Genomic DNA, 26,639 nt, shown 5'->3' on the forward strand with positions numbered 1-26,639 from the left:
AAATAACTGATAACATGTTCTCAGTGTAGTTTGCCTAACTTATAGTGTTACTACAGATGAGCACTAAACCATCCCTAAGTGCCATCCCTCATTTTACAGCCGCTCAACCTGTGGAAGGTGAGGGAGTTCTGCCCTTGTCCGAAGCAGATGATGGACACTGGTGTCCACAAGAGGTCTCGGGAGGTCCTCGACATCTTCAGGTATTACCTAAAGGTGACAGAGACACTCAGGTGCACGGTGTATTTCCTAATCTAAAAAAAAGCGGACTTGTTAACACCAACACAAGTAAAAAGCGGGGGATTAACGCATTGAAATAGTGGCCTTTTAAGGCACTGTTGGCTTTCTTTACATCAAGTTTGACGATCACTTCAGACGTTTTATAAATGCATTGCATTTTAAAGTGAGTCTTTCATTTCTATTTTTTAATTTATTTTTGTATTCCTTTATACCATATTATACTGTATATTGGTGTTATGAGGCAATATCAAAAACACATTGGACTGATAGCTGTTTACCAGGTTATAATATGCTTTGCTTGTGTTGGAGGTGTAGCACATCGTGTTTTCTTTACCTGACACCTCCACCTGCTCCTGCTGCTTCGAGCCCAACTGCACCTGCAAAAATATTCTGCAATTCTGCAGTATACTGTACAATCCATTTTACAAGCCCACTGTCCAGCTACACACTGACTGTTTTTTACTGTTACATTTAACAAAATGACTTCTAACATTTAAATTGAAGCAGCTTTAAAACATTTTCACAAGTGCTATTTAATGTGAGAATAAGTCAGCTTTGATTTTCCCATTTGTTGCCAGTTTTGCGGGTGAATGGCAAGCTGCAGCCAACTCACAATATGCACCACAATATGTATTAGTGTTGCAGTGGGGACAGATGGCTCAGTGAAATGGCAACAATTACAATGTTTTTCAAAAAGCCACTGAGCAGAAGCTGTTTCAAATGGACAAATATGATACAACTGACCACAAATCAACAGTTTTGATTACAATACAAAATGATATTCCTTCTACACATTTAGCTTTATCTTTCATTTTAAATATAACTATTCATAAATGTATTCGGAAAATATTTCAATGTTGTCTCAAGTCTAAGGAAATGACTGTCATTCAACCAATATCATTTCTTAATAATATTGTAGTTATGGTAATTGTGGGATCCAGTGTCTTTACATGTTTTACCATAACACAGCCCAAAACGTCAGTACATTTCCACCTCTGCAGCATCAATTTAGACCTATATTTCTTTAGAATATTTTGTTAGTTTCACAACTTCATAGAAGTTGAATGACCTAATATTAAATGTCCCTTTTGGACCAATTTTCTTGATATAATCTTGATTGTTCTGAGTTTAGATGTTGCAAATTCCGAGATCATTAGTGAAGTATGAATACGATGGTATGCATAGACATTCATTTACGCTTTGCTTTAACAGGTAAAGTTCTGAAGATGTTATGTGTATACAAAATAGTACAAAACCTTTAATTATATTGGTTAACTAGTGGCCAGTAATATCACATATTGGATCCTTTACATATGAAAAGAAGATCAAAACACCTGGGAGTGATCTATTGGTGGATGAACACTAAAGCGTTTCATTATTTCTCAGCATTCTTTTACATTTCCCTTTATTTTTTGTATGAAGTTCAGGATTAGAGTGTGAGGCTGCAAATGATTACCCAGCAGAATGAATCATTTAAAGATTAGGAAAAACTCCATGATTGGAGTCTCATACACCAACACAGCCCCAGGTTTGTGATGATTAATGCGGTTAATGATTTGCCTTCAGGTTGAGAATAAAACCGGTAATTTATTCTTCTGTTTCTCTGCCATCAGTGCACTGTAACTGCAAAGAATAAGCGGTTTTCCTGGTGAAGACGAAGTGTTAGCGGATGAAGCATGTGTGTGAAAAAAAAAGAAAACAGAGAGTACAAATAACCAAGAATCAATAAGTTTTATATGATATTTATTGCACCTTGCCTTTTAAAATGCATCAGTGTAACAGTCGAGGCCTGATTTAAAAGAGGCAAACTAAAGAATCCAAACAGAACTACATTAGTCTGGTAATATTAGCGTGTAACATGTTGCTATCGTTTTCAGCTCAACTCAAAGCAAACATTACACCAATCATTCAGAATCCCTCAGTTACATACTGTACAGAAGTACACAGGACTATATTTATAAAGAAGAAGAAAAACTATTATTTTCAGAGCGTAAAGGGAATACGATTTTAATATATTGCTTCTAAAAATGTATTTAAGATGAGTGTCCCAAGAGTGGTACACGCATATGGCTTTGATATATTTATCCCTGCCAGTGGCATGGAAATAGCACTTGTCCTTAATAAGTTAAGAAATGATTAACACTGTTAGCTGCCTGTAGTTAAGCAGTGAAAAAAGACACACAGATTGAGTGGGTTTGTTCAGCGCCGGCTCTGGGAGATCCGGGAGGATTTTAGCTGCAGCGCTTAGGGAGAGAGGAGGAGGGGGATATAAAGGAGGGGAGGAGGGGGGTTGCTGTCCTGAGCTGATCTGTGGAGTGGCTGCAGAGCCTCAGGACAAAAGGAGGATCAAACTGGGAGAGCAGTAGTAAGACAAAGTTGGACTTTTAGATAAATAAATAAGATAATTGTTAACAATCTTAAACTGATAAATGTATTTACAAGTCGATGAATAAATAAATATTTAAGTATCTTTTAAGCAGTTACACAAACTGATTATCCTATTTTTGACCGCTTGCAACAGATTCCCCACATCCTGTTTGTGTAAACGCTTCTTACATAGTGCAAGAAGATGCTGCAGCATGCATTAACCCTTCAGTCCTGGTAGTGAGCGCAGATAGGAGGCACAGCTCGTCGTAGTTAAGACATGCACTGATGGAGGGGTTTTCACCTGCTGACAAAAAAAGGAGAGAATGGTAAATACCAAGTCCAGTAACACACTTTGTAAATGTAAAGGGGTCTTATTACGCTCATTTTCAGGTTCAGATTTGTAATTTGTGCCTCTACTGTGACATGTTTCCATGCTTTAATGTTTACTAAAGGTCTTTATTTTTCTCATACGGCCTGCTCTGATTGGTTAGCTGGCCGGCTCTGTTGTGATTGGTCAAACGCTTAGAGAGGTCCTGCCCCTTAGACTGTATTGTACAATGTGTTGGAGGGCTAGGGAATCGAGGAGCGAGTGATACATAGTGATGTCACTGTGTTTCGGAAGTTAACCAAAGAGTCCAATGGAGGCGTTTTGAGGCGGGGGGGGAGTGCAGTGGAGAGAAACTCCAGCTGGGGGGAACTTTGAGATTCTAGTCTTTGCAGACCATTTACATGCACACAAAAACCTATTTAACACACTGCAGGAAAGGGAAAACCCCAAAAAGCATAAAAAGGCCCCTTCGACCAACACACTGTGCTGGTGTTATGAATCAGCTATATTGTTAAAACATAACTGCAATTCAATTCTTTCTGAGAATACAATAGCCTACTGAGAAACACAAACTCCTACACCCCTTAATCAAACAGTCCTGGAGTGCAGCAGCAGTTCTGCAAGCATGCAGAAACAGATCTGCTGCTCTGCAGGGAGCACAGCTGTGGATCTCCAGCACACAGCAACCAGAAATAGTGCTCCAAAATAACTACACATTTACTCTAACCAAAAAATATTAGGATAAAACAAATATCCTTAACTGTAATGAAACACATTTTCTGTAGCAGGTTATGATGAAAGTTAAACACACAGGTTATTAAACGGCTTTCTGGCCAGGGGTTGGATGGGCACATTCATTCTACTTTGTAATGTCTAAGAGGATTATATCTCCTCATCTAACTTAGGCAGGAAACAAGGGTGTAGCTTTCATTTTAAGATTAGTGGGCAGACACATATCATGAGCATGAAACATGAACATTTCCTGCATTGTGGTTCAAATGAGGCAACATTTTATCACGGAAAATATTTTTTCTAAAGGAGTCTTGATGAAGAAGTCATAAAACTCATAATATTGCTACTACCGGTCCTTTACTCTGCTCTGCATTATATTAGTGCTCAGTTTATCTGGTAGTTTCCATTTGCACTTATGATAATGCATTAATCTCAACATCTGCTGTCAAGGACTTTCTGTTCGTAATATAAATGTTGAACCAAAGTAGACAAACGATTGTTCACGGTGCTTTCACTCAAGGATCAATAATGAGGAAAACATTTTTGGACTTTTCTTGCAAATTCTCAAGATGTTTTATCCTATTGTGGCACTGTCTGCGCAAACATCCAGGTCGGGCGCGTCCCTTAGATAATCAAGCACCCTCCCTCGAGGTGCATTTGCTTTGAAACATTTATATGGCTTTAAACTGCCCTGCTCACTGCCCATGTGCAGACTTTAAGCTGGTATCAGGTGGCGGGTGATCAGGCGTTAATATTACAGTGAAACTCAACGCCTCAGGCCAGCAGAGTGAGGGCCTGGTAGAGCGTCTGAAAACACTGACTGGTTGTGTGTGAGGGAAACACTCCCAGGGAACAGTTTTTGTTGATGGCCTCACATTTAGCATTGGTAATATATTTGTATTTTTGCCATGTTTAACAAAGAACTAACAGTGTGAGATAAAACTTTACCTATTTGCCTGAAAGCTGCTTCTTCATGCAGGACTTAAAGGTGGTGAACTTCTCCTCCACCCTGACACCCTGCGAGAGACAGAAAGAAAACAAGAAAATAAAGAACATTTCCCATCATGCCACTAGATGGCAGTATCATTTTACTTAAATCCCTGACAAGCAGGTGAGATGTGTTTCAGTAATGAAAAGTGGCAGGAGTGTAATTGAGACATTATGGTCTGGGGGTATTCAAGTCTACCACAACCTAAAGAAAAAAGAGACGTAATAGGTGGTTAGGTAAAGCTGTAATTAAACAGGAAAATGGTGTTTGTGAAGCTAATAGCTGCTTAAGTGGGCCTAATTGTGGGAAAGTACTCTGAATATAAACATGTATTTCTGAGCTTAAAGCCTTATTTCCCTTTCTTGCCCTTTGCCCACTTGACCATGCATCCACGTCTCTATCTGTGAGCTTTTTAGTGTCTGCACTGACTGATTAAGAAGTAGCTGACAAAGACTGACAATGCTGCTAATGTTTCCCATCAGTCAGTGCTGCTGATGACACCTTCGTCACCTTCAGAGTAATAAAAGAGAGATAGATGTGATCTTTAATGGCCTCTGCTGTCTCACCCCGCCGCCGCGGTGCAGCCGGTCCTTCATGACGCCGACGAACTCCTTGTGGCTGAGTTTACCGTCGTGGTCCTGGTCAAAGATTTTGAAGACCGTGTTGACCAGGTGGCGGGTCAGCTTGATGCTCGTAGCCACGTAGACGGCGCGGGTAAACTCCTCTGAGCGGGGAGGAAGGAGAGGAAAACAATAAATCACTACTGAAGAGAGGATTAGATGAATACAGATGTATTTAATCCATGTTTTAACATTACTTCTACCATTAGTATCAGAATCCAAAATGCTCTTTTAGTCCCAGAGTGGTAATATTTACATAGGTACAGCAAATGGACAGAGCGGTTAAAAAGTAACGGATAAATAAAACCGAAGAAGATAGACACAGATCATTTTGGTTTCAAGGAGTTTTGCTCGAGACAAAATTGTAAAGTTTTATGTCACCGGAAAGATTCTACGGAAGCCCTGAGAGGCAAATGAGATGAAAATTACACGAGATTTTACTTGCATAACTTTTTTATCGGTTTTTAAGTCATAAACACCGGAGATAAAAGGATTTAAAAACATTTTTTATTATAAAGGTTGTCATCAGAGAGTCTCCCTTCCCTCTCAGGGCTTTTGTTTGCTTACCTGAATTGATAATATTACCGCAAAAAGAAGAACAATTGAGAATACACTATCCTGTGACTCAATTTCAATTGTTGTGCCCCCATAAATTGACTAAAAACTGGACCTGAACTCCTCAAAAATCAATGCCTTTATTTGTGAAACATAAAGCTTGTGAAATTCAACATAAGAAATCGTGCCAAAGTGCCACACAAAGTAAATGTCTGGATGTTCGTCAATTAGCTCGTATAGTACCCTGAAATCCATAAAATTGTGATTAAAAAACTAATGTAAGTCCTTTCTTTCAAAATGGGTTTAGTAATACGGAAACCAAAAGTGGACTTTATTAAAATGTGAAGACTTTAACAAAGTAATTCCACTAATTTAAGTAGAAATGTAAATAAAGTGCAATAACCCAATTTACATTTATATCTTGACCATATTGACATTTGAATTGCTATACAAATCTATAATGCCCCTACAAACTGAGACTTCACCTTGACCTATGGCGCGGTTGGCGAAGTTGTACATCTGCATGGCGATGGCAAAATCCTCCAGGTTGTTAAGGAACTGGAAGAAGGACCTGAACTCCTCAAAGGTGATTCCCTGCAAGGACAATAACAGCAGTAACATGAAATGCCTTTATTTATAAAACATAAAGCTTGTGAAATGCAACATGAGAAATCATAAAGTGGCACATAAAGCTAACGGCTGCATGTTTCAACACTCCGCCGAAGGATAGCGCTACAATTCACACAGCACATAATCTGCCTCCTTTCATCCTGCTGGGGGGGGGGGGGGGTGCCTTTAGTGCGTGTGGGACCTTGAAACCTTCAGATAGATAACACAGCCAAACAGACAGAGTATACATTGCTGGATTTTCCCCGCGTGGTATGGACACGCTGAGCTGTCAGCAGCGGGGGAGGATTGTAGCTTTTTTGGGGGAGAGGTCAGGCCGGTTGCAGACTTTTTCTAAGGCAGATTAACCTGATACTTCAATAAACAAAAACAACAAAAGTGATGAATCCCCAAACATTTCAGGCTTGGCTGATGACTCAAACATTGAGCCTATTGATCTCCACTCAACCGTCCCGCAGCTACTAGCTCCTTCTCTCGCCGGGGGCCTCGCCAAACAGTCAGCGCACACAGCCTAACAAATGGAGTAATAACTAATCTGTGACGCTTTGCTGTTTTAACAAGGTGGGAGCCATAAAATATCTCTTAGCCTAACGATGAGACCCACTTGATGGTGAATAGAGATCTAGCAACGGGCTACTCGAGGAGCTGCTGGCGTCTTCTCAGCGTGCCAAGAGGAAAAACACATTAAAGCTGAAATGAGGATGCTTCACTCAACAGCTAATTCACAGGGCGGTACCGAGAGAACCAGGGGAATAAAATACTGCCATACTCACACAAAGAGTGCAGAGCTATGAAATCTTAAATGAGTGCCGTTAACCTCACCTCTTAGTGTCTGTATGACAGCCAAACTAGTTATTTTTAAACATTATTCAACCCCTTAAGCCAATTTGCTATGGTTCATGTACTTTCTGCATTGCTACTGTATGTCTTTTTTGATGCATCACAGTACATGTTAGTTAGCTTCTCCAAAGCAACTTACATACACTTAGTACTGCTGACATGCCTGCAGTAGCAATTGTAAGTATCTTGCCCAAGAACACTTTGACATATTGACTGCCGTATAACTACAGCTACACTGAAACACAACTATTGTTTGGTAATAAGTGTTATAAGCAAAGAAAGATCACAGGAAATCTATCTTGAGAAGAAAAGGGATCATGCCACTGAACCTCTGATATGTACATCAGCTCATTAACCCCCCTGAGCCAAAATCTGTGAAAAACAAACTAATACATTTACATTTGAGAAGATGGATACCACTCTCATGCGTGGATGCTAATTGTGAATCTATAACCGTCAGGATCTTACATTTGCTTAGAATTAAGTCATAAAACAGGGCTTGCCTCATTTAGAGAATGAGGTTGCCAGGTTTGAAACCACAGTGTCGGTACAGTGCCTAGATCCCACTGACGGTATCTGAACTTCGGCCAGTGCAACAGGCAGACAGATAAGCTGTTGTTTGTCAATTAGCTCCAATAATTACTATACATCCAAACATTTCTATTCAAAATGTTATTATTTCTATCCTTTCAATTTGTGTTGTGTCCAAAAAGGGCCGAATGATACAATCAAAAATGTAATTCCACAAAAACATTACAACTTTAAACGTTTGTATCTGTTATATGAGCAAAAGTGCCATAAAGGGAATGGGCAGAACTATAGGAGGAGAGGATAGGGTTACATGACACAGAGTGGACAAAATAGCTTTTGTGAATCTTATAAATCTAAAGAAAGTGGTTGATTCATTTTTCTGCATTTTTTAAAGCTGTAGTTTTTGAAGTTGTATTGGATTACACCCTATTGTGAGGCATCAGTAATATTTTGTCTACCCCTTATACTTTGACATGAGGAACGGGAGCTGTCAGAAGAAGATGTGATGACAAATCTGAAGGGGGACAACGTTGCACCTTTTCGTCCGGCAGGCTGTGGCGCAGGTTCTCCAAGTACTCGCTGACATCGTCCACGTTGGTGTAGCGAAGCAGGATCCGAGCAAAGTCTTCCTCGCTGATGGTGGGCAGGCCTTTAGAGTAGGAGAGGAACTCTATCTCAAGCACCTCTGTCTGCAGGTTGTCCATGAACCTGGAAGAGGAGAGAGACGCATTGCTGACAGGAAATGCCACCACCAGGAACTCACATGTACAAAGGAATACTTAACATGGTCACAAACAAAGCCACTAAAGGCTGCTGGAGGTATGAAAATGATTAATGGCCATATTACGCAGTGAGATAATGATTTACTCAAAGACTTTATGATTTTGGGACAAAATGTTTTCAACTCACTCGTAAAAATCTTCAAATTTCAACTCGGCTTTGCCTTTCTTCCCAAAGAAATGCACCAGCAGCGTTGTCTCTATCTTTTCATCCACATGCTACCAGAAGGAAAAGGACTGCATTATGACACTCATAGTTTTAAACGAAGATTTAAATACACATTGAGTTCATTTGCACAAAATCTTAGTTTGAGCAGCTAGGATGAGCTGCTGTCTAACATTTTAGTGTGTCATGGTTACACCAGGTAAACATTAACAATGACATTTAATCTAGCCATGCTGAAAGCTTCAAGTAAAGATGGTAGTTAATACCCAGAGTTAATGGTTAATCTTTCATTGTGAAAAACCAAACAGTGGGCTAGCATTTCTCATTTTTGCAAGGTGCAATCACGTGCCATGCTACCGATTCATTAAACATGCTAAAGAGCTCTTTGTTAGAATTGTCTGTCCCTAAAATGATGCATAAATCAAACACTTTCCCCTCGCACAGTACAGACAGTGAAAATGTGGTGCATAGTATTACTGTATAACCAGAGTAATGAGGGCAAGGCTACCTCAGTGAGATCAGAAAACAGAACTTGACTTGTGCCACGTCTGAGAACATCCCACATGCCTCGGGCCTCCACATGCTGACTGTCTTTTTTAAGAACCTGTGGCAGCAGTTGAATCAGATGTTAGGAGACAAGATACATGTAGCACATTTCACCGAGATTAGGAATAGGAATATGGGTGGAAAACCAGGGAACAATGAGGCAGGCAGGAGGACTGTACGGAAGCCCAGAGAGGCCAGTGGGAGAAAGATATCTGGGGATATGTTCAAAGTGTGATTTAGATGGTTTTTCCTATCCTGTGTTTATCAATTCAGGACAATCTTTTGTATGTTTTTTTGTTGTTACATTGATTGATTTTTCCAAACTAATTTGTTTCACACACTTTTTTTGTTTTGTGATGAAGATAAATAAGATTAGAATGGCAACCTTACACACAGAAACAAATAAATTCAAGAAATACATTTTCTTGTGTCACTTGCCTCTCAGGGCCTCCCTAGAACCGACATGTACATACTGAAGTCAATGAGTCAGAAATGTTCAGAAGGCAAAGAAACAAAAAAAAAGAAGACCGAGGCACAGATGGACTCACATCCATCCACACTCAAACAGGCAGAAACAGAGTGGGGCTGACACCAGTGTATCTGAGGGCCCATTAGCCCCGACGTGAGCCAGCTCTGCAGCCATGCATGCAGCCTGTTGGCAGGACATCGAGCCAACATCTCTAACACATGTCCAAAGCATGCAGGGCGTGAGAGCTGACGGAAAACTGAACCCTCCCAGTACATCATCATTTGATGCTACAAGCTATGAAGTCAAAATATTTCACCTACTGTTGTGAAATCGTTCAGAAAATATATTAAAAAGGTGCAGATTTTACCAATACTGTACAATTCACAAAAACTCCGTCACCACAACCAATGCTCAATGGTGTCTTGGAAAAAGAAGCCACTATTTTTTTCTGGATGAGGTCAGGCTCCTGATCTCAGATTAACATGTAATTATCTTTATTACAGTTTACACTGTGCCTTCACTCTGTATAACTACAGCTACACCGAAACACAACAATGTTCTTGTAATAAGTGTTATAAGCAAAGAAAGATCACAGGAAATCTATCTTGAGAAGTAAAAAACTAGAATTTCCACTAATGTTGTTGCCTCTCACTCTCATTTTGTTTTTTCCAACCTATCATTTCCTCGGACTAAATGTTTCTCAAGTCTCGACATCACCTCATTCAACATCAGCACACACACTGCCAAGCGGGAACAGCTAGACGCCTCTGTCGACACGTGTTCTTAAGTATGGCTCGCTTCGTTTCATAATATTTATTTTTCTTATCGACATTTTTTTTCCATCTCTGCAGCCTGAGGGCGAATGTATGTGAGGCAGCCGATAAAACAGCTCTTCCTCTGCGCCGCATCGCCTTCCACCAGAGAGAGATTTACGATCCCACAGCTAATTACTGAACAACCTTTCAATGCACCGCGCTGCCTGTTCCCATCTCATCCCATGAAAAGATCCTGATACTCTTGTAATTACAATATGCTGGGGGAAAGCCCGACCGCAGCACTGAGCACATGCCTGTTGTGTGTTTCTGAAACCTGCGCAAATCAAAACAAAAAGGAAGACACACCTAAAAGGTAGAGTCTTCAAAAAGATGTCCCTCTGTTAGCCTCTTCTATGTGAGTGCTTTTCACAGTTATCCTCCCTGACTGGCATCTTCATGGTCAAACCCATCACAAAAGGTAACATGAGCCCAAATACCGCTCCTCTAGAAACTGTAAAAATAAAACATGGGGGTCCGGGCGAAACGTTGTCAGTCCTCAGGTAAGAGCTTTTTGAAGAGGAATCTCTTGCTGACAAAGGGCGGGTACATAAATCATCTCCACTACCACACACTAAGAGGCATCTTCATGTGTCAGAAAATGCTGGAGCACACAGCGGTTTACTTCGACTCAAGTGAATAAGGTTGTCTTCGGTGACAGCCCCCGAGATGCATGTGTGAAACAAAAAAATCTGGTTTGGAGGAGCACATGCCAAAAAATACATGCAACGAGCCGTTCATTTTTCCTTTAGGGAAAGAGAACAATACATACACTGTGTGGCTGGGATTTGGGTTGACCGTACAGCTGCAGGCTCTGTAAGGAGGGCAAAGAGCAGGGAAATAGTTTGAAATCAGTTTTTAAGTTATCAATTCATTGTTTTTTCATAGCCATCGAATGTATATATAACGTGACTCCTTAGATTCTAATTCCTTTTGTTGATCTTTGTGAAAGCACCTTTAGTCTTCACCTTTTGTTCTTGCAATGCATCATTCTGTCTCCAAATCTAGAGTGCCCATTCTAATGATCTTTTTGATATTTATACGGGCGTCAGATTAATTCAAGACCGTCCAGAGATGCTAACGTTTGTCCTGGCAGAGTTTAAGCACCTCCATGTTGTGTTTGTGCGATAAGACCTCAAAGCGTCGCTCTTATCGCTCCATTCAGCTCTGCCTGTTTACATCCACCTGCATGCAGCAGAAGACAGCCCCGAAGAGATGAAAGGGTCAGGCATGTTTTACCCTGTATGACCACATTCACCTCTGGGCTTCTCTCAAGGAACACAAAACCCTGTCAGACAGTGGTTCAAATTTAAGATTCAGGTCAATGGCAATATAAATAAATAAACACATTTTAAGTGTACCATGTTCTGATGCTTTCAGTCTACTGCTAAAATATAACAAACTGCTTGTTGAGGATATCTTTTTTTATTTCAAACTTAACAAATCACTAGAAGCAATATTGCATTATTTTTGATTAGTTCATTATGCAAGTTGATAACATAATGACGATACAAAAACTATATTGTGCAATCCTAAGAGGCATTTTTTAAATAACGATACAGTAAAAGGACTTTCAAAGGTGTCACTCTAAAGGAATTACCTGACCGTAGTCCCTGTCAGCTGTTCAGAGATTTTTCCCGTTCTGAAAACTAAGCTGCTTTCCATTTACCTTTGCTGGAAGTCCAAAATTGGAGTTTGGACTTAAAGCCAGCGTTCCAGTAGAAATGTGGAAGATGTCTGGCTTTAGGTTTGCTAGAATCTAAATTTGTCTGACATTTGGTGCTGGACAGGCGGTGTGCTTTGGCTTTATCACAGCTTTTTAAATGCTGAAAACAGTGGCCTGCTATAGTTGGAAACAAGGTAGATAGTGACTAAACGAGAAGCTTTTTAGAGGCTAAAAAGTTCAAAACAAATGAAAAGAACTGCAAAGTTTGAGACTTATAACCTATAATGCATTAATATAATCAATATTGACTACAGCAATTTATTATTTTGAAAGCAACTCATACCTGCTGATCAAATCTATGCACGTCGTCAACTTCCTTTCTCTCCTTCTTCTTACGGAAAATTTGTTCCAGCTGGTGAGAAGATTAGGTTATTGTGCAGAATGTAACAAAACAGAAGAAATGCATGGTATTGTGATTATCAAAATGAGGCTCATACCACCAAGAACTCCTTTTTGTCCACCATTTCATTCCCATCTGCATCAAACATGTTGAACGCAATCCTGAAGCCTGCATGGGGCTCTGGAATTAAAACAACAGTCATGTGTTTATGCCTGAATAATTGTATAATGTAGGTGAGTTGAAATGTATACTTACTTGTTAAAATGCAGATCAGGAAGAGGTACTCTGTGTAACTGATGACACCTGATGACAAAAGAGAAAAAAGCTAGGAAACAAAAACCAGAATGTTCCCCTTTCTAAACAGGACAGCATCAAATAGCGTTCACCGGTAAGCTGAAGGTGTTTACATATGTTCAAAGTCATGCGCCCGAGATGAATAAGCCATCCAAAGAAGCGCCTTCAGACAAGAGTAATCTTCTCGCGCTCCCTGATAACATCTTAAAAGGTGCCTTTTACTTCATGCTTGGTGTTGCCCTCACACAAACACAGGCTTTACAACTGAGCTGACCGATCTGGACACAAACCCAAACAAATTTTAGGCCCACGGCTTCTGATCCTGTTTGGGGTAACAAGGTGTAATACATTCTCAAGTGATCTGTCACTGATTTGAGAATGGCCGATTCAGGGTTGTGTGTCGCGTCCTTCAGCTCCCTTTGTTGTGTGACACGGAGAAGGGAAGAGTAAGTGTCAGGAGGAGACATCTCAGTCCACTCGGGAAGCTTCTCCCCTCCGATTCTGAAAGCATTCCCAAGCCTTTGTTTGCTCGGGGGGAGATAGAGAATCGAGCGCAGATAGTTCTGGGTGACTGCTCCGGGTGTTATGGGAACTGAATTCAGCTACGAGGGTTTTCTGCAGGGAGATATTTCGCACTAGAAGTGGCGAACAAAGACGTCGTTTTTTACTCTGCTTTTCCTCTGGAGGCTGGAAATAAGCTGCTAAAAATATGATGTAAAGGCAAGTGAAACAAACTCAGGTGTGAAAAGAGATTTAGTGATGCATGCCATTAGAGAAAAAACGCTTCTTGTCCTCCCATCTCTCTGTGTTTGGCAGCTACGGCCTTATAATGACAACAGATCTCTGGCTTCAAAGCCTTTAAAGCTTAAATGGGTGGAAGAAAGAAAAAAACACTTTTAAGATTCCTGCCATGTTTCAGCAATACCACACACCTTCACTCCTGGAGGGAGCCCACCCCCTCCCTCCTCCTCCTCTCTGCAGCTCAGCCTCTGAGCTCAAGTAGATGTTGTTAGACAATACAAAGAATTCCACAGAAACACTTCATACAGAGTGGCAGTCCCGGAGATGTAATCCAATGCCATTCTTAGGCTTCATAATGTCCGCGGTGATCAGGGGGGTGGCCGGTGGGACATGTCTCGACATAGCTGGGTTCAAACAGCTCCCTCATTCTCTAAAGCGACGCTTTGTTCGCAGATCAATCCAGCCCTTTTTTCCCTGACAAAGCCGCCACGTTTAACAGCAGGATTAAAAGCCCCAAATCCCAGCATTGGCACTTAGCTAAAGCAACAGAGGAGGGAGCAGAACAGGGAGATCTGATGCTCCACTGGATCGCATGACCTACTGAGGCCCAGGTGGGAAAATCCAAAAGATCTTCAGTCACTCAGACGACTTCATTTTCTCCATGAAATGTTATTTTGGATCAAGGTTTGCAGGTGATAATTACACAAGTGGCAGTAGGGAGAATAAGGTTCGTTGTGAAGACCCCAATTGGGATGGATGCCGATACATTTTCCGTGGACCAACTATTCAAATATTTTACTCCAATTCAGCTTTGACAGCTTTTGTTATTTTGCTCAGTAGTGAAGAAGGGAAGCCAAGCAAAATACTGTCATAAGTAATAGGCATTTTCGTGATCAGTGGTTATTCCAACGTCAGACATCTGAATATGTACCCATGTTGTTAAAGTGTTACGCGAATAAAACTGATCAAACAAAATAACTACAACTTCTTTCAGTTCAGACAAAAAACGACTTGGTTATGTTGAGGAAAAGATTGTTACTACATCTTGCTGCTCAACCTTGTGAATCCATGACATCGTAGTTGCTGTAGCAGCCCTCTTGTGACCCCGTCTATTAGGCTGTTAACCAATGACAATGCAGATTTAATCGCTGCATTTAAGGTGCCTGTCCCGGGTTTTATGGAGATTTGTGGTGCAAAACTCAGTCGAGTGTGTATAGGGAAGATATAGAAGTTGTTAAACCAATTGATTACAATTACTTGCTAGTGTAATCTAGAGTGTATAAACCAGCCTTTACTAAAATGTCCCAATATCTAAGCATACAGTGACAATAAACACTAGTAAGATTAATAATAATAGTGGTTTCTGCAGCAGCTGCTATGACCCACATCTATTCATGTGTTAGCCACTGACCATGTCCATTAATCGCCTGATAGCATTCAAGTGCCTGTCTTACATTCTACGGTGATTTGTGAATTTGCTGTTATTTTGCTCATTAATTGATTGATTCTAATAGCTTGTGTAGCCCAGAGTCTTAAGCAGCTCAACTTTATATCCATACATGTTCAAGAGAGCATGCAGCTACAAAAAATGCAATAAAGTCTCCAAAAATGAAAGAATAATTCCTTTCTTGGAAATTCCTACTTCATCGTTTTCACATATTGTATTTGAGAAAGCAGGAAGAATCATTTTGTATTTAATCAAAAGACCAGTCCGTCCTGCAGAGGTTACCTGAGAATGAATCTACATGTTACCGACTGATGGAGAGATAAGATAGTGTTTACAACACACTCCCTGCTCTGGATTATACCAGGACGACACACACAACAGAGCATACTCTGAACAAGGAAAAAAAGCATAAAGAGGAATTACTTAAATTCAATGGATTCATGTGCAGAGCTATTATACATGGAGTGGTTTACTTCACCTCGTTCACGAAGATTTCTAAACAAATTGGATGATCCTTTCCAAACAGGCGGAGTATCAGCCAGCATCTTGTCTAAGTCCTGAGAGAATAGAGGGGAATCCCAAATCACTCATTCAGTTCTAAGTCCTGAGTAATCACAGCGTAATGCAGTGTTTGCTGGAATTACAGTAATTACAGAGGTTTCACACAGATAAAGACGGGAGAAAACTGCAGAAAGTGCTTTGATGACAGAACAAACTCACCTTTTTTGTTAGGGACTTCCATGCTCTCCTGCCTACAAACACAAAGTTAACAGTCAGCGTGTGATAAGTGTCTGACTGAAAATGTAAGTATATTTACTCAAGTATCGACTTAGTTTCAAATATTGGTATAGTACTTAGAGTATTTCCCTCTAATGCTTTATACTTACTACAGGGCTCTTTTTCTCATTAAAAACATATTTTTTCGAGACAAGTGGTTCAAAAAAAGCTTCAAACTTGACGATCTTATAGGAAATAATGCACCACTGTAGATTTCACTATCAAACTGTTTGAAAATAATGTAAAATATCTTAGTATATATAATCTTAAGCAGTATCTACAGCAGTAAAAGGTAACAAAATGCAGCACTTATATTCATCCTAAATTATCATATATAGTAAAACTCAGGGATTCTGTTGCTGAGTGACTTCTTTAACTTTTGATACTTTAAGTACATTTTGCTGTTAATACTTACAAACTTTAACTTAAGTGAGGTTCAGTCAGACTACAGTCGACTGTTTCATTCATATATTTATTAGAAGCAGTATATAGTTTGAGTTTGGCATCTAGGCTCGGGCCTCATCACTCCACATATTTACATCGAACATTGAGTGATGATTGGATAACTAACCCCCGAGCCTCGAGTGGAAGCTGGGGTGGTAGTGGGGCAGGCGAGCATTGCCAACGTGAACGCAGCAGCAGCAGCAGCAGCAGCAGCAGCAGCAGCAGTGAGGTGAACGCATAAGCAGCGTACATGCAGCAGTAGCAGCAGTAGCAGCAGCAGTAGCATTAGTGAGGCAGAGGTAGGCAGATCAAACAGCTTAAATAGAGCGCCAGTTTCAGGTGACCATGTTTGGTTGGTTGCAAGAGCGGCGAGGGGTGTTATGTGCGAATGTAGCATTGGTGCTCGAGTTGACTGCCTGAACTAGCTTCTTTTTTTTAAAAGGACTTGAAATGGATTTCTTCACAGTGAGATAAAAGTACTTAAACACATATAAAAGGATGTGAATACTTCTTCTACTACTTTTTAATGTAATGGTGTTTTTTTTATTGGGAATTCTATACAAGGAAAATAGTTAGGAAACAAAAGTGAAAACAGGTGTTTATGTGGACAGAAACACAAGCTGTGTATCTCCATGAATGCATTCCAGTGGTCAATAAAACAGCAGATAAGATAAGAAGAGGGAAAAAATGGCATGGATAACAGGTACAATAACCCTCGCCTGACACATTTTAGAGCCTCTGTCTGAAGCTGGAACCATTGTGATGCTTCCTCTCCACCAAAGAGAGAGAGCATGTTTTCCTCATTAAAGTTTCATAACCATACCTTATGGACCTGATATGAATAATTTACATGGCAGCACTTTACATTTGGACTGTAATGGTTTTAAACTTCCACCATCCACGGCTTAATTTCTTCCCGTCGTTTATGTGCTGTCAAACACATCCACAATATAACCATAAAACATTATGATTACTGTGTGGCAACACAAGCAGAGGTAAACTACTCAGCATGCTGATACATTAGTGCCCTTTATTTACCTTCCTCATTAGATACCAGTGAAGACATGTCCAACACATTACAGCGTGCCACACACCTTCAATCATAATCAATCACAGTAATCACAATGTCTTATCGTTACATTTATGACAGCTGTTTGGTCTCTCCGGGTCTCTGCGAGTTTGTTGCCACATAAATGAGCCATAAAAGTGGGGTTGCTGGTAAAGATGCCTATCTTTATGCAGGTGTTATGACTGAAGCTATGCAAGCTGCAACTTATTGTCTGATGATGACACTTCACAGGCCCTCAGCAACATGTCAAGTTCCAGGAAAAAACACTGGGGCTTTTTTTTTTCTATCTCAAGTAATTGGGGAAAAATCTGGTTGATCTGATTTCTTGACAGAAGTGGTGTTAGGTAAATGGTTGCTCATTACAGAGGCAGTGTAGCACAGTCTTTGTGGAGGGAAATGACACACTTGACTTCACTCTTACAAAATGATTGGTAGCAAAAGTTTAAACTAATTTTGACACTTAAAAATGATAAGGAAACTTGAGTTGGGAGGAAGTGAAAACCGGCCTGCAAAGAAATATCATTTACATCATCGATTAATCTGCTACTTAATTATTCAGTCAGTTAAATGTCAGAACATTTAAATAGGCTCTCTCAATAATTTGAAGGTAATGGCTTTAAATCTCTTGCTTTAGTAGTCAACCCAATGATATTCAGTTTAATCTGATTTAAAAATGAAAAAAGCACCACTTTTGAGAGACTGAAAACAGTCATTTCTGACATTTTTGCATGACAAAACTTTATAAGTCAAGTAATCATTGCACTTCTAATTAAATAACATCAAGTACCTTGTCTTCTGCCTTTTAGACAAAGAAAAGTATCAGTCACTTTCTAAGGAAATTATAAAATTGTGTATTAACAAGAACAAAACAGGATCTTGAAATAGACCTTGATCCATAACTACGTTTCATAAAAATAATTGCAGAGAAATCAATGGAAGAGAGAAAAAAACCCTGACTTAAGAAGCTATAAAACAATTCATTAATTGTGAAAACTGTTGATTAATCTTCTGTCAGCCCCTTCCTCCAAGGGGTGTTAAGTATTATTGGAAAGAGCTGCATAATAACAGAACACTCACTCTTTGTTTCGTTCAAAGTGACAGACTCCAGGAAGTTGAGTGGTGTCATGTAGAACTGGCCCTCGTACTCCACCGAACTGAACTGTCGAAATCTGTTTTCATTGGTCGACATGTACACATCTCCATCGTCCAAACCATAGGTCCGTGCCTGTACACCCAAATACACACACACACACACACACACACACACACACACACACACACACACACACACACACACACACACACACACACACACACACACACACACACACACACACACACTATCATGAAATACTTCAAATCATCTGTACAGTGATAATACCGTCTGAAAGATGCTTTTTCTGAAGCTTTTCTTGTCACGAAGGGCCGCGCTCACAGGGAACAAGAAAGAGGCCGATGCTTTAATTCAGTAATGGGGTGCATGTTATGTCAGCCCTATTTCTCATCCCTGTGCGCCAGATAATGTCCCTACAACTGTTCAAACCCAGCCAGATCAGAAGGCAGAACTGGTGAGGACTGAGTGGATCTCTCTGTCAGGTGGCACAGCGCCAGGTCCACTGGGCACAGAGCAAACACCCAGGGAATGTGTGCCCCCCTCTGCTTAACCATTAAACCCCCTCCTCTCATCAAATGTCAGCCCCTCCGCCAAGAACCAGTGTCCAGTTTCCTGTGTCCCTGGATTCCTGCTGCCTGTATGGACAACAGGCAGGCTTTCCTCACTCCAATATGAAACAAGGAAACGTCTGTGTGAACAGAACCTGGTTTACATGTTTGTTTACATCCCCTGTGACCTATGAAATCCCGTTAACAACGTCACCACATGTCTGAGCTCAAGAGACTTACTGTAGCAGTGCTGGCATGCAGGCTAATGAGGAGTAATATACAGGGGGTGGACAGAACAACTTATGTTGATCAAAGGTTTACAACAGTAATGTCAAAACCTGTGTAAAGCTATTAAGTAGTGTTGGAAAAATAAGATAATTAAAAGAAACAAAGGTAATGCATGAAGAATACTTTAAATAATTGATCACTAATGTGACAGGTTTGTCAAAAACACATGCCAATATTTCCTGGTCTTAGGGCAGCAGCTAAAGGAGACTTTACTAATGATGATTCTATCCAGTTGTTTGGATTAATCAGTTTTATTGGAAGTAGGTGGCGCCAAAAAACATAATACAGAATGACTTAAAATAGAGAGTAAATACTGGAAAGAGTGATAGTTTCTTGGAATAACTAATAGATTAATTGACTACTCGTTGTTCTGAAATAGATGCACCGTCTCCTGATAGGACTGGTCACTTTTTCTGTTATAATTTTGCTGAAAATTGAATAACTTTGTATTTAGGGCATCGAGTTGAATAAAACAAGCAAAATGACAATGTCACGTTGAGCTTTAGGAAGTTGGGATATCACTAGTGTCTTGTGTTTTTTGTCTATAATTATTGATCATTAAAATGAATAAGGAATGGATAAATTAATATGTAAACACTCATTAGTTGAAGTCACGCTTGGTGATTGTTTTAGCCGTGTTTTGCTTACCTCTGTTGAAACATACAGGGGTACAATAATAACAATATCTACGTATATCCACAAAATGAACCACTTGAATGAAAAACTCTGTTTATAGTTCATATAGTATGAACAAACCCAAGAATAAAGGTTTCTCAAAGCTACAGCTACTTGACAGACTATGACATATTACATTACACAGCCAGGTGACGTTGTTAATTATTCCAGCTGGTACAACCATGAATTCAGTGTAACGTAAACATAACTACAGTACTATGTGTGTTTTCTCTCCGTGTACTCAAGGCTAATACTTGTTATACGCCATATACGCAGGCAAGCCCCTCCCTTATGGTAGCAATTAGGTCACGTGACGTGACTATTTTGCCTTTTCAGCACCAAAGGTCGGGATAGCTCCTGGTGGCGACGTCACATTAATGTAGTTTCACGTGCACAATATGATAAAGGCTAATTGTGATGGAAATGTAGATGCCCCAGCCATTACTGTCAGCATATGTTCATTTGAGACAAAAATGAAATGAAAATGGAAACGTTTTTCACGACAGAAGGGGTTTATGTTAGACTATATGTGAGGAAAATGAAGCTGCGCAGCTTGGCAAATGGCCCACTGTACCTTATCCGTGGCAGAGACTGATGGCAGCGCCAGATGAAAGAGTCGAGCCTCGACATGGCTCTTGAAGCCGGAGCGCCTGTACGAGCAGCAGTAGTAATAATAGTAAGCAGCCCCGGCCGCGGCGGTTCCTGCAGAGACAACTTTCAACACTTTCGTTGCTTTCTGCGTCGTAAACGTCCCTGTCTTGAAGCTGTTAGTGAGTAAAGGGATAAGCCTGCGTAGGGCAGCCATGGCTGTTTACACTAAGGTGTCGTAAGCGACAACACTCTCACACACGGCTAAGAGCAGCTCGCGCTCAAGCTGCCTGCTGCTGCTGCTGCTGCTGTTCCGAGCTCGCGAGATATGCTGTGGGTATTTCAAGTCGCTCTGGGATTACAAGCCGTCAGATTCGTGAGAGTGAAGGAAATGTTCAAATCTTTAGACAATCATAGATACACACTGTGACCTATTTCTCATGTTTCGTGGGTTTATTTTAAGTGTCATATATTTTGGTTATATGTTTAATTTGGGTTTTAAGTGATGTAAGTGCTTAGTTTAAGCCCACAGCCCACCAACAACTATCTATCTCTCTTTATATGCCCTTAGGAGAAGGGGGGGAAAAAATCCCTGCCAGGGCACGTCTGAACTGTGACAGCCACGCCCATTACTAGTCCTGTGGTTTTGCACCTGCCTCACCACCCCTGCCACTTTGAGCGCAAAACCTTCAGAAGCTCCTGTACCTGCACTGCAGCGTTTCCTCAGCCCGCACTACTGAATCCAACACTATCGTGTGCCCTTCACGGCTCCACCGAGGCATCACGCTGTGAACAGGTATGCAACACAAGGGTTATCTGAGCGGAAACTGCAGCATACCCCAACTGATGAAGACGCAGCGGTGTGAAAAAGGAGAAATCAGTGCAGCCAGCAGCGGAGATATTGTGATTGTTTAATGACAGGGGGTGACAAATCCGTGTAATCGCACAACGGGTGCATGTGCTAAATAACGGGGGACGTAAACATGCAATAAGTGGAAGTGGCAACCAGGTAGTGTACTACGCACGAGCGCTCGCTCCGGACCTCCTCACTGAACTTTACCCGCTGAGCTTTGACGCGATGGCTGCTGCTGCTCTGGGGGAAGTTGGAGGCGTCTTACACGGCATCGATGGTGTCGCACAGGTCGGGTCCACTTTCTTACTGACCCCTCTCGGGGACAGTCCGACTCTTCTTGGGGAGCACCTAATGCTATCCGGGGACCGGCTCTCGCGCAGCACCGCGGCGGATTTAACGCACCTGAAAGGGATTCTCAGGAGGAGACAGTTATACTGCAGGACTGGTTTTCACCTGGAAATACTTCCGGATGGCTCGGTGCAAGGGACAAGGAAGGATCACAGTCGTTTTGGTAAATACTGAGATAATTTATTTTTCATATATTTTGGTCACAAACGGCAATACAGTTGTTATACAATTGTCCAAATGTTTAGCAAAAAAAGGGAAAAGTAAAATAAATGATGATATTAACATATGATAACGTTTTCTTGATAATAAAATGAATAAATTGTGCCAAAATACTGCTGAAGAAGCTTATTCATCTAGCTTTTATTATAATATTCGTTCATCCATGTCAAAGTCTGATCACCTTATTCTTATTCTTCTCCAGGTATTTTGGAATTCATAAGCCTTGCTGTTGGGTTGATAAGCATTCGAGGGGTGGACAGTGGACTCTATCTGGGGATGAATGACAAAGGAGAGCTGTATGGATCTGTAAGTACCAGCTTTCCTTACTCATGTCACCCAAATCCTCATGTTTGGGAATCATGTTTTTTACGGAATGTAAATTAAGAGATATGTTTTTATACCATGAGTCAAGAAGTCTCTTACATTTGTTTTCAGGAGAAGCTTTCAGCTGAATGTGTCTTCAGGGAGCAGTTTGAGGAGAACTGGTACAACACATACTCCTCCAACCTCTACAAACACGGAGACAGAGGGACACGTTACTTTGTGGCATTAAATAAAGATGGGACACCTAGGGACGGGACTAAATCCAGGCGACACCAGAAATTCACACACTTCTTGCCCAGGCCTGTGGACCCTGACCGCGTGCCAGAGCTGTACAGGGATATCCTGGGACACAGCTGAGACCTGGAGGCCCGGTCCAGTTCAGGAATAGCTGCTAAAGCCCTGGCAGGCAGGGAGCAGAGAAGAGGAGAAGGACCCAGGCAGGCAGGGATGTGGCCGATGCAGGCTGGTGGACAGCACCCCAACCGGCAGGGATAAAGGTACCGGGGCCTCTTGTAGGAATGCATTGGCCATCTCTCAGCAGCCAGGAAGACGGCTCACGCTCGGCATGAGGGGCTTGTTTGTTTCACAAGGCCGGACGACCCTTAAAGTACCTGCGTGGAATAGGAGACGAATGGGAAACGGAGCTGACTGATCACAGAGCATCTCCTCTGGTCACACGGGGCCGGGTCCATGGGAATCTGTCAAGTCATGAAATAGTACTTTTATTTTGTCAGAGAGCCGTCGTTTGTTCAGAAGGACTTTGAAGGAAATCAGTTTTATTTTGTTTTCTTACCTGTGTCTCGACCTGTTTGTATAGAGCAAAAAGTGTAACAAATTATTTATTCATTTTAGATACATATATTTATGTTATATATTTATTTATTTGAGAATATATTTTTACAGTTAGATACATGCAATATAGGAATACCACTAGAGACTGTATCGATTATATAGAGACTGAGACACTGTACAATTATGTCTTTTATTCTGAAAAAAGCTCAGCTATGAGATACTGTAATAACTCCAAAAATATGAAACATATTGGCCACATCTGGAAAGATCCCCAAGTATGGAATGAATTTCACCACAATATGGCAACTGTGAATCAATTTTAAAAAGAATCTTTGTAATGTTGACATTTTAATTCTAACCAAACTACTGTTACGTGTGTTAAAGGAGGGATCTGAAGTCAACAAATTGACAAAACAAACAATAAATTGTTCAAAATGTGATCAAAATGCTTTTTTTGTGAGCCTATTTGATTAGAAATTAGGGTATTATGTTGGTGTCCACTTAAAACAAATGTTCCCTTAAACAACTCATATTTGTACTTTTAACAGAGCATTATTTAAGAACAAGTATATTTTATTATTTGTCTTTTAGAGTTTAAACATATAAACTGGCTTACGAGACCAATGTTGTCTTTCTTTATGGACGCCATTACGCCAAGAGAGGAGTCATAGACCTCAAGCATGCATAAAACTTTAAAGCCTCTGTCCTGAATGTAGAGGCCGGGCAACAACATGATCAGGGCAAAATAAAATCTGACCTTTAGCTCAGGTTCACAACTTAAGCAGCTGTATAAAAGTGGAGGTCAGAGCGATAAGGATTGCCTCTGCTGACAGTTTGGGGATGATAGAGGTGTTGAAATGTCTTGTTAAGTGTTTATTAGTGTATACCATTTTTACTCAAAAACAAGAGCTAACTAAAAGTTTAAGGTAAAAAGCAGCTGAATTATTTCTGAGAAGCGTGCACAGTTTCCTCCACGGCTGAGGAAAGATCTGTGTCGAAGCATGAAAGCTCAGCCTGTGATCTCAGCGTGTGATGGCGAGCCAGCGGGGGTGTATCAACCCAGGGAGCCAACTCTCTCCTGTCTGCACCGTGATACTGCGGGACTTTCCCACCTGCACACCTTGAACATCAACGCGCTTCTGTCGTCGATTAATGACAGCACCTTCCAGTGTATTATAACCTGCGTGCGCGTGGACATCCCCCGTCCACCGGGTAAACACACGGCAAGCCTTTAACAACTTGAAACAGGACTCTGGCGCTTGTTTTCGGAAAGATGCTGTCACTGCTCGTCTTTCCTTAGCTTCAGATAAAAGTTAACAAGCGTGAAAATGATGGACGGGGCGTGCTTCATTCCTGTCCCATCCCATCTTTTCTCAAACTGAAGAGCGTGTTGCTGCAATACTCGGCCATGACTTTGACCTGCAGCTTCTTTGTTGTTGTGTCATTTTCAAGATACCAGAGAGTTCTTGCACATTGATGTTTTTACCTGCAATCACCTTTATTGAGAAAGTTTCAGTCACGTCAAAGTCATTTACTTGTCTTGGAATTGTCTAGGTCTTGGGTGTGACGCATAACGAAAATGAATAAGTATTATGGGCTTTTAACTTTGCTACATTTGCTGTTTATACTTTCATTACAACTAGTCTGTTGTCTACTAGTTTGTCTGCATTATCAAAATGAGCTATTGTCCGAGATGTGATTGCGCAGTTACTGAAGAAAGCAGGTACTTAGCATCGGAAAGACACTTGTGTCTTTTATGATCTTGAACTGGATTCAAATTGCTCTGGATTCAGTTTGAACTAGGTGTTGATTCACTTTGGATTTGGTCTTGATTAGGAATCAATTAAGTCTGTCTTTCTAAAGTCTTTGTCTCGGTCCTTATATCTTTTAACTTGCGAAGGACCAAACCCTATTTCCCAATAAGTTTCATTCCAGGTAAACGGACAGTGTGCGAGAGTCTTCCTTTCTTCTCTTGGATCTTTTAGACAGTTCTTTACACAAATTGGAAGTGTGCACGTGCCTCCACAGTCAAGATTGGTGGGGTCCTTTCAAAGTCCCCATCACCCTTGTGAAATTAAAAAGCAGACTTTTTGCAGATGTAACCCCCTTCACCCCTCCTTTCTGCATTTGGAAGGTCATCCCTTTAGACACGCTGGAAATCCTGACTTGTGATACCTGATGCCCAGAAGTACTCTCGGGCACTTGTGTAACCAATGTTTTCTGAGTCTACAAGGCCCTGAGACAGATGCTTTTGTTCCCCCTCCTCCAGGTGGCCTCCTCTCTCAAAACACTTAAACCCCTCATCCGCACACACTCTGGAGGGCCGTCTCACACGCTTAATGGACACTCCCGGACTTTCATCGCCTCCTCAGCGGCGACCTTAAAGGGCTTTCGAGGAAACCCAATCAAGTGTGTGTGTGTGTGTGTGTGTGTGTGTGTGTGTGTGTGTGTGTGTGTGTGTGTGTGTGTGTGTGTGTGTGTGTGTGTATATGGCATGGGTCCATGGGGCAGGTGTGGAAGTCAGTGATCTTCGGTGTCTATCTTCGCGGTCCAGTCAGACGGCGCAGGTGTTCCCTCAGCACTCAAGCTCTCACACTCTGATCTCAGACCTGCTGTTTGTCAGCTGGGGATATGACTTAGCAGCAGCAGGAGGAGGAGGGTGGAAATATAGCCGGGCTTTGTTGTCTGCCCCCAATTATCAGAGAGCATAATTTCTATATTTAGAAGGCTGCGTTACCGAAGACAGGGGAGGTGCCGAGAAGCTCACCTGTTGCTGCAAAGCCGTGGCCACTTCTAAGAGTGTGTTTGCGCAGGGATGGTGTCTGCAGCTTTGTGTCATTTGAATCCTGCAACTATTGATTTCAGGCTCTTTGTTGTTTGTTTATTCCTTAGTAAATTGCTGTGCGCACAAATTATCAGCTGCATGTGTGTTTATAGGGATTATGGCAGAAGTGTAAGTATAGCATTAGCCGCTTGATACTTTTCAGCCCTCATTCGAGTCCAGAGAGAGGCATCCTGGAGAAATCTGTAGCCAGTGGACCGAAATATACATTGGTCCATCCTGTAGGTTTTGTGGCCGTGAAAATAAAATCATGGTTAGCACTTGCTACATTGTATTCGGTTGAGTTCAATCACTTTTACCATCATAGCTAGGAGGATTTTGCGGTCTACCTTCCGCAAGCAGCAATTAGAGCAGCATAGCTGTTTTACTGACACTCAACATCGCTATCTGTCAGCTGGAGTGGAAAATATGCTCCTCTGTTTGCATCTCCATGGAGACATTAGTAGAAAACAGCACTGTTTAGGTGTTATGGGAAAGAAAAGGAAGAAGATGGGCACTGTCAGAGTTATAGTGAACAACACTGTGGTGTGTTTGAAGCTCCTGCCAGCCACTGAGTGACATTTTGTTTAACTTAAGAGATCTGAACACACAGTAACTGAAGGAGGCATCTGAA

General features: G+C 41.2%; 2 protein-coding genes across 4 annotated transcripts; one reads left to right on the forward strand and one right to left on the reverse strand.

The window, feature by feature from the left end:
- Positions 1–1,963: 1,963 nt before the first annotated feature.
- On the reverse strand, positions 1,964–20,957 carry micu3b (mitochondrial calcium uptake family, member 3b). Of its 3 annotated transcripts, none has more exons than XM_063877136.1 (15): positions 20,635–20,957; positions 18,513–18,660; positions 15,866–15,897; positions 15,624–15,702; positions 12,919–12,966; positions 12,761–12,843; positions 12,607–12,675; positions 11,370–11,411; positions 9,279–9,374; positions 8,735–8,823; positions 8,362–8,533; positions 6,313–6,421; positions 5,219–5,376; positions 4,613–4,681; positions 1,964–2,905 (listed from the first exon to the last, which is right to left on the reverse strand). In XM_063877136.1, the coding sequence occupies exons 1-14, from the start codon at positions 20,863–20,865 to the stop codon at positions 4,613–4,615; spliced, it is 1,425 nt and encodes a 474-aa protein (XP_063733206.1). In that variant the 5' UTR covers positions 20,866–20,957; the 3' UTR covers positions 1,964–2,905. The 3 variants fall into 3 exon arrangements, with proteins under 3 accessions (XP_063733206.1, XP_063733205.1, XP_063733207.1); XM_063877135.1 differs by having other exon boundaries at positions 1,964–2,908; XM_063877137.1 differs by lacking the exon at positions 9,279–9,374 and having other exon boundaries at positions 1,964–2,908.
- On the forward strand, positions 20,684–23,568 carry fgf20b (fibroblast growth factor 20b). Its single transcript, XM_063877138.1, has 3 exons — positions 20,684–22,012; positions 22,271–22,374; positions 22,504–23,568. The coding sequence occupies exons 1-3, from the start codon at positions 21,727–21,729 to the stop codon at positions 22,747–22,749; spliced, it is 636 nt and encodes a 211-aa protein (XP_063733208.1). The 5' UTR covers positions 20,684–21,726; the 3' UTR covers positions 22,750–23,568.
- The last annotated feature ends 3,071 nt before the right edge of the window (positions 23,569–26,639 follow it).

This window comes from Eleginops maclovinus, chromosome 23, assembly GCF_036324505.1.
Source record: "Eleginops maclovinus isolate JMC-PN-2008 ecotype Puerto Natales chromosome 23, JC_Emac_rtc_rv5, whole genome shotgun sequence".
Classification (NCBI taxonomy): Eukaryota; Metazoa; Chordata; class Actinopteri; order Perciformes; family Eleginopidae; genus Eleginops; species Eleginops maclovinus.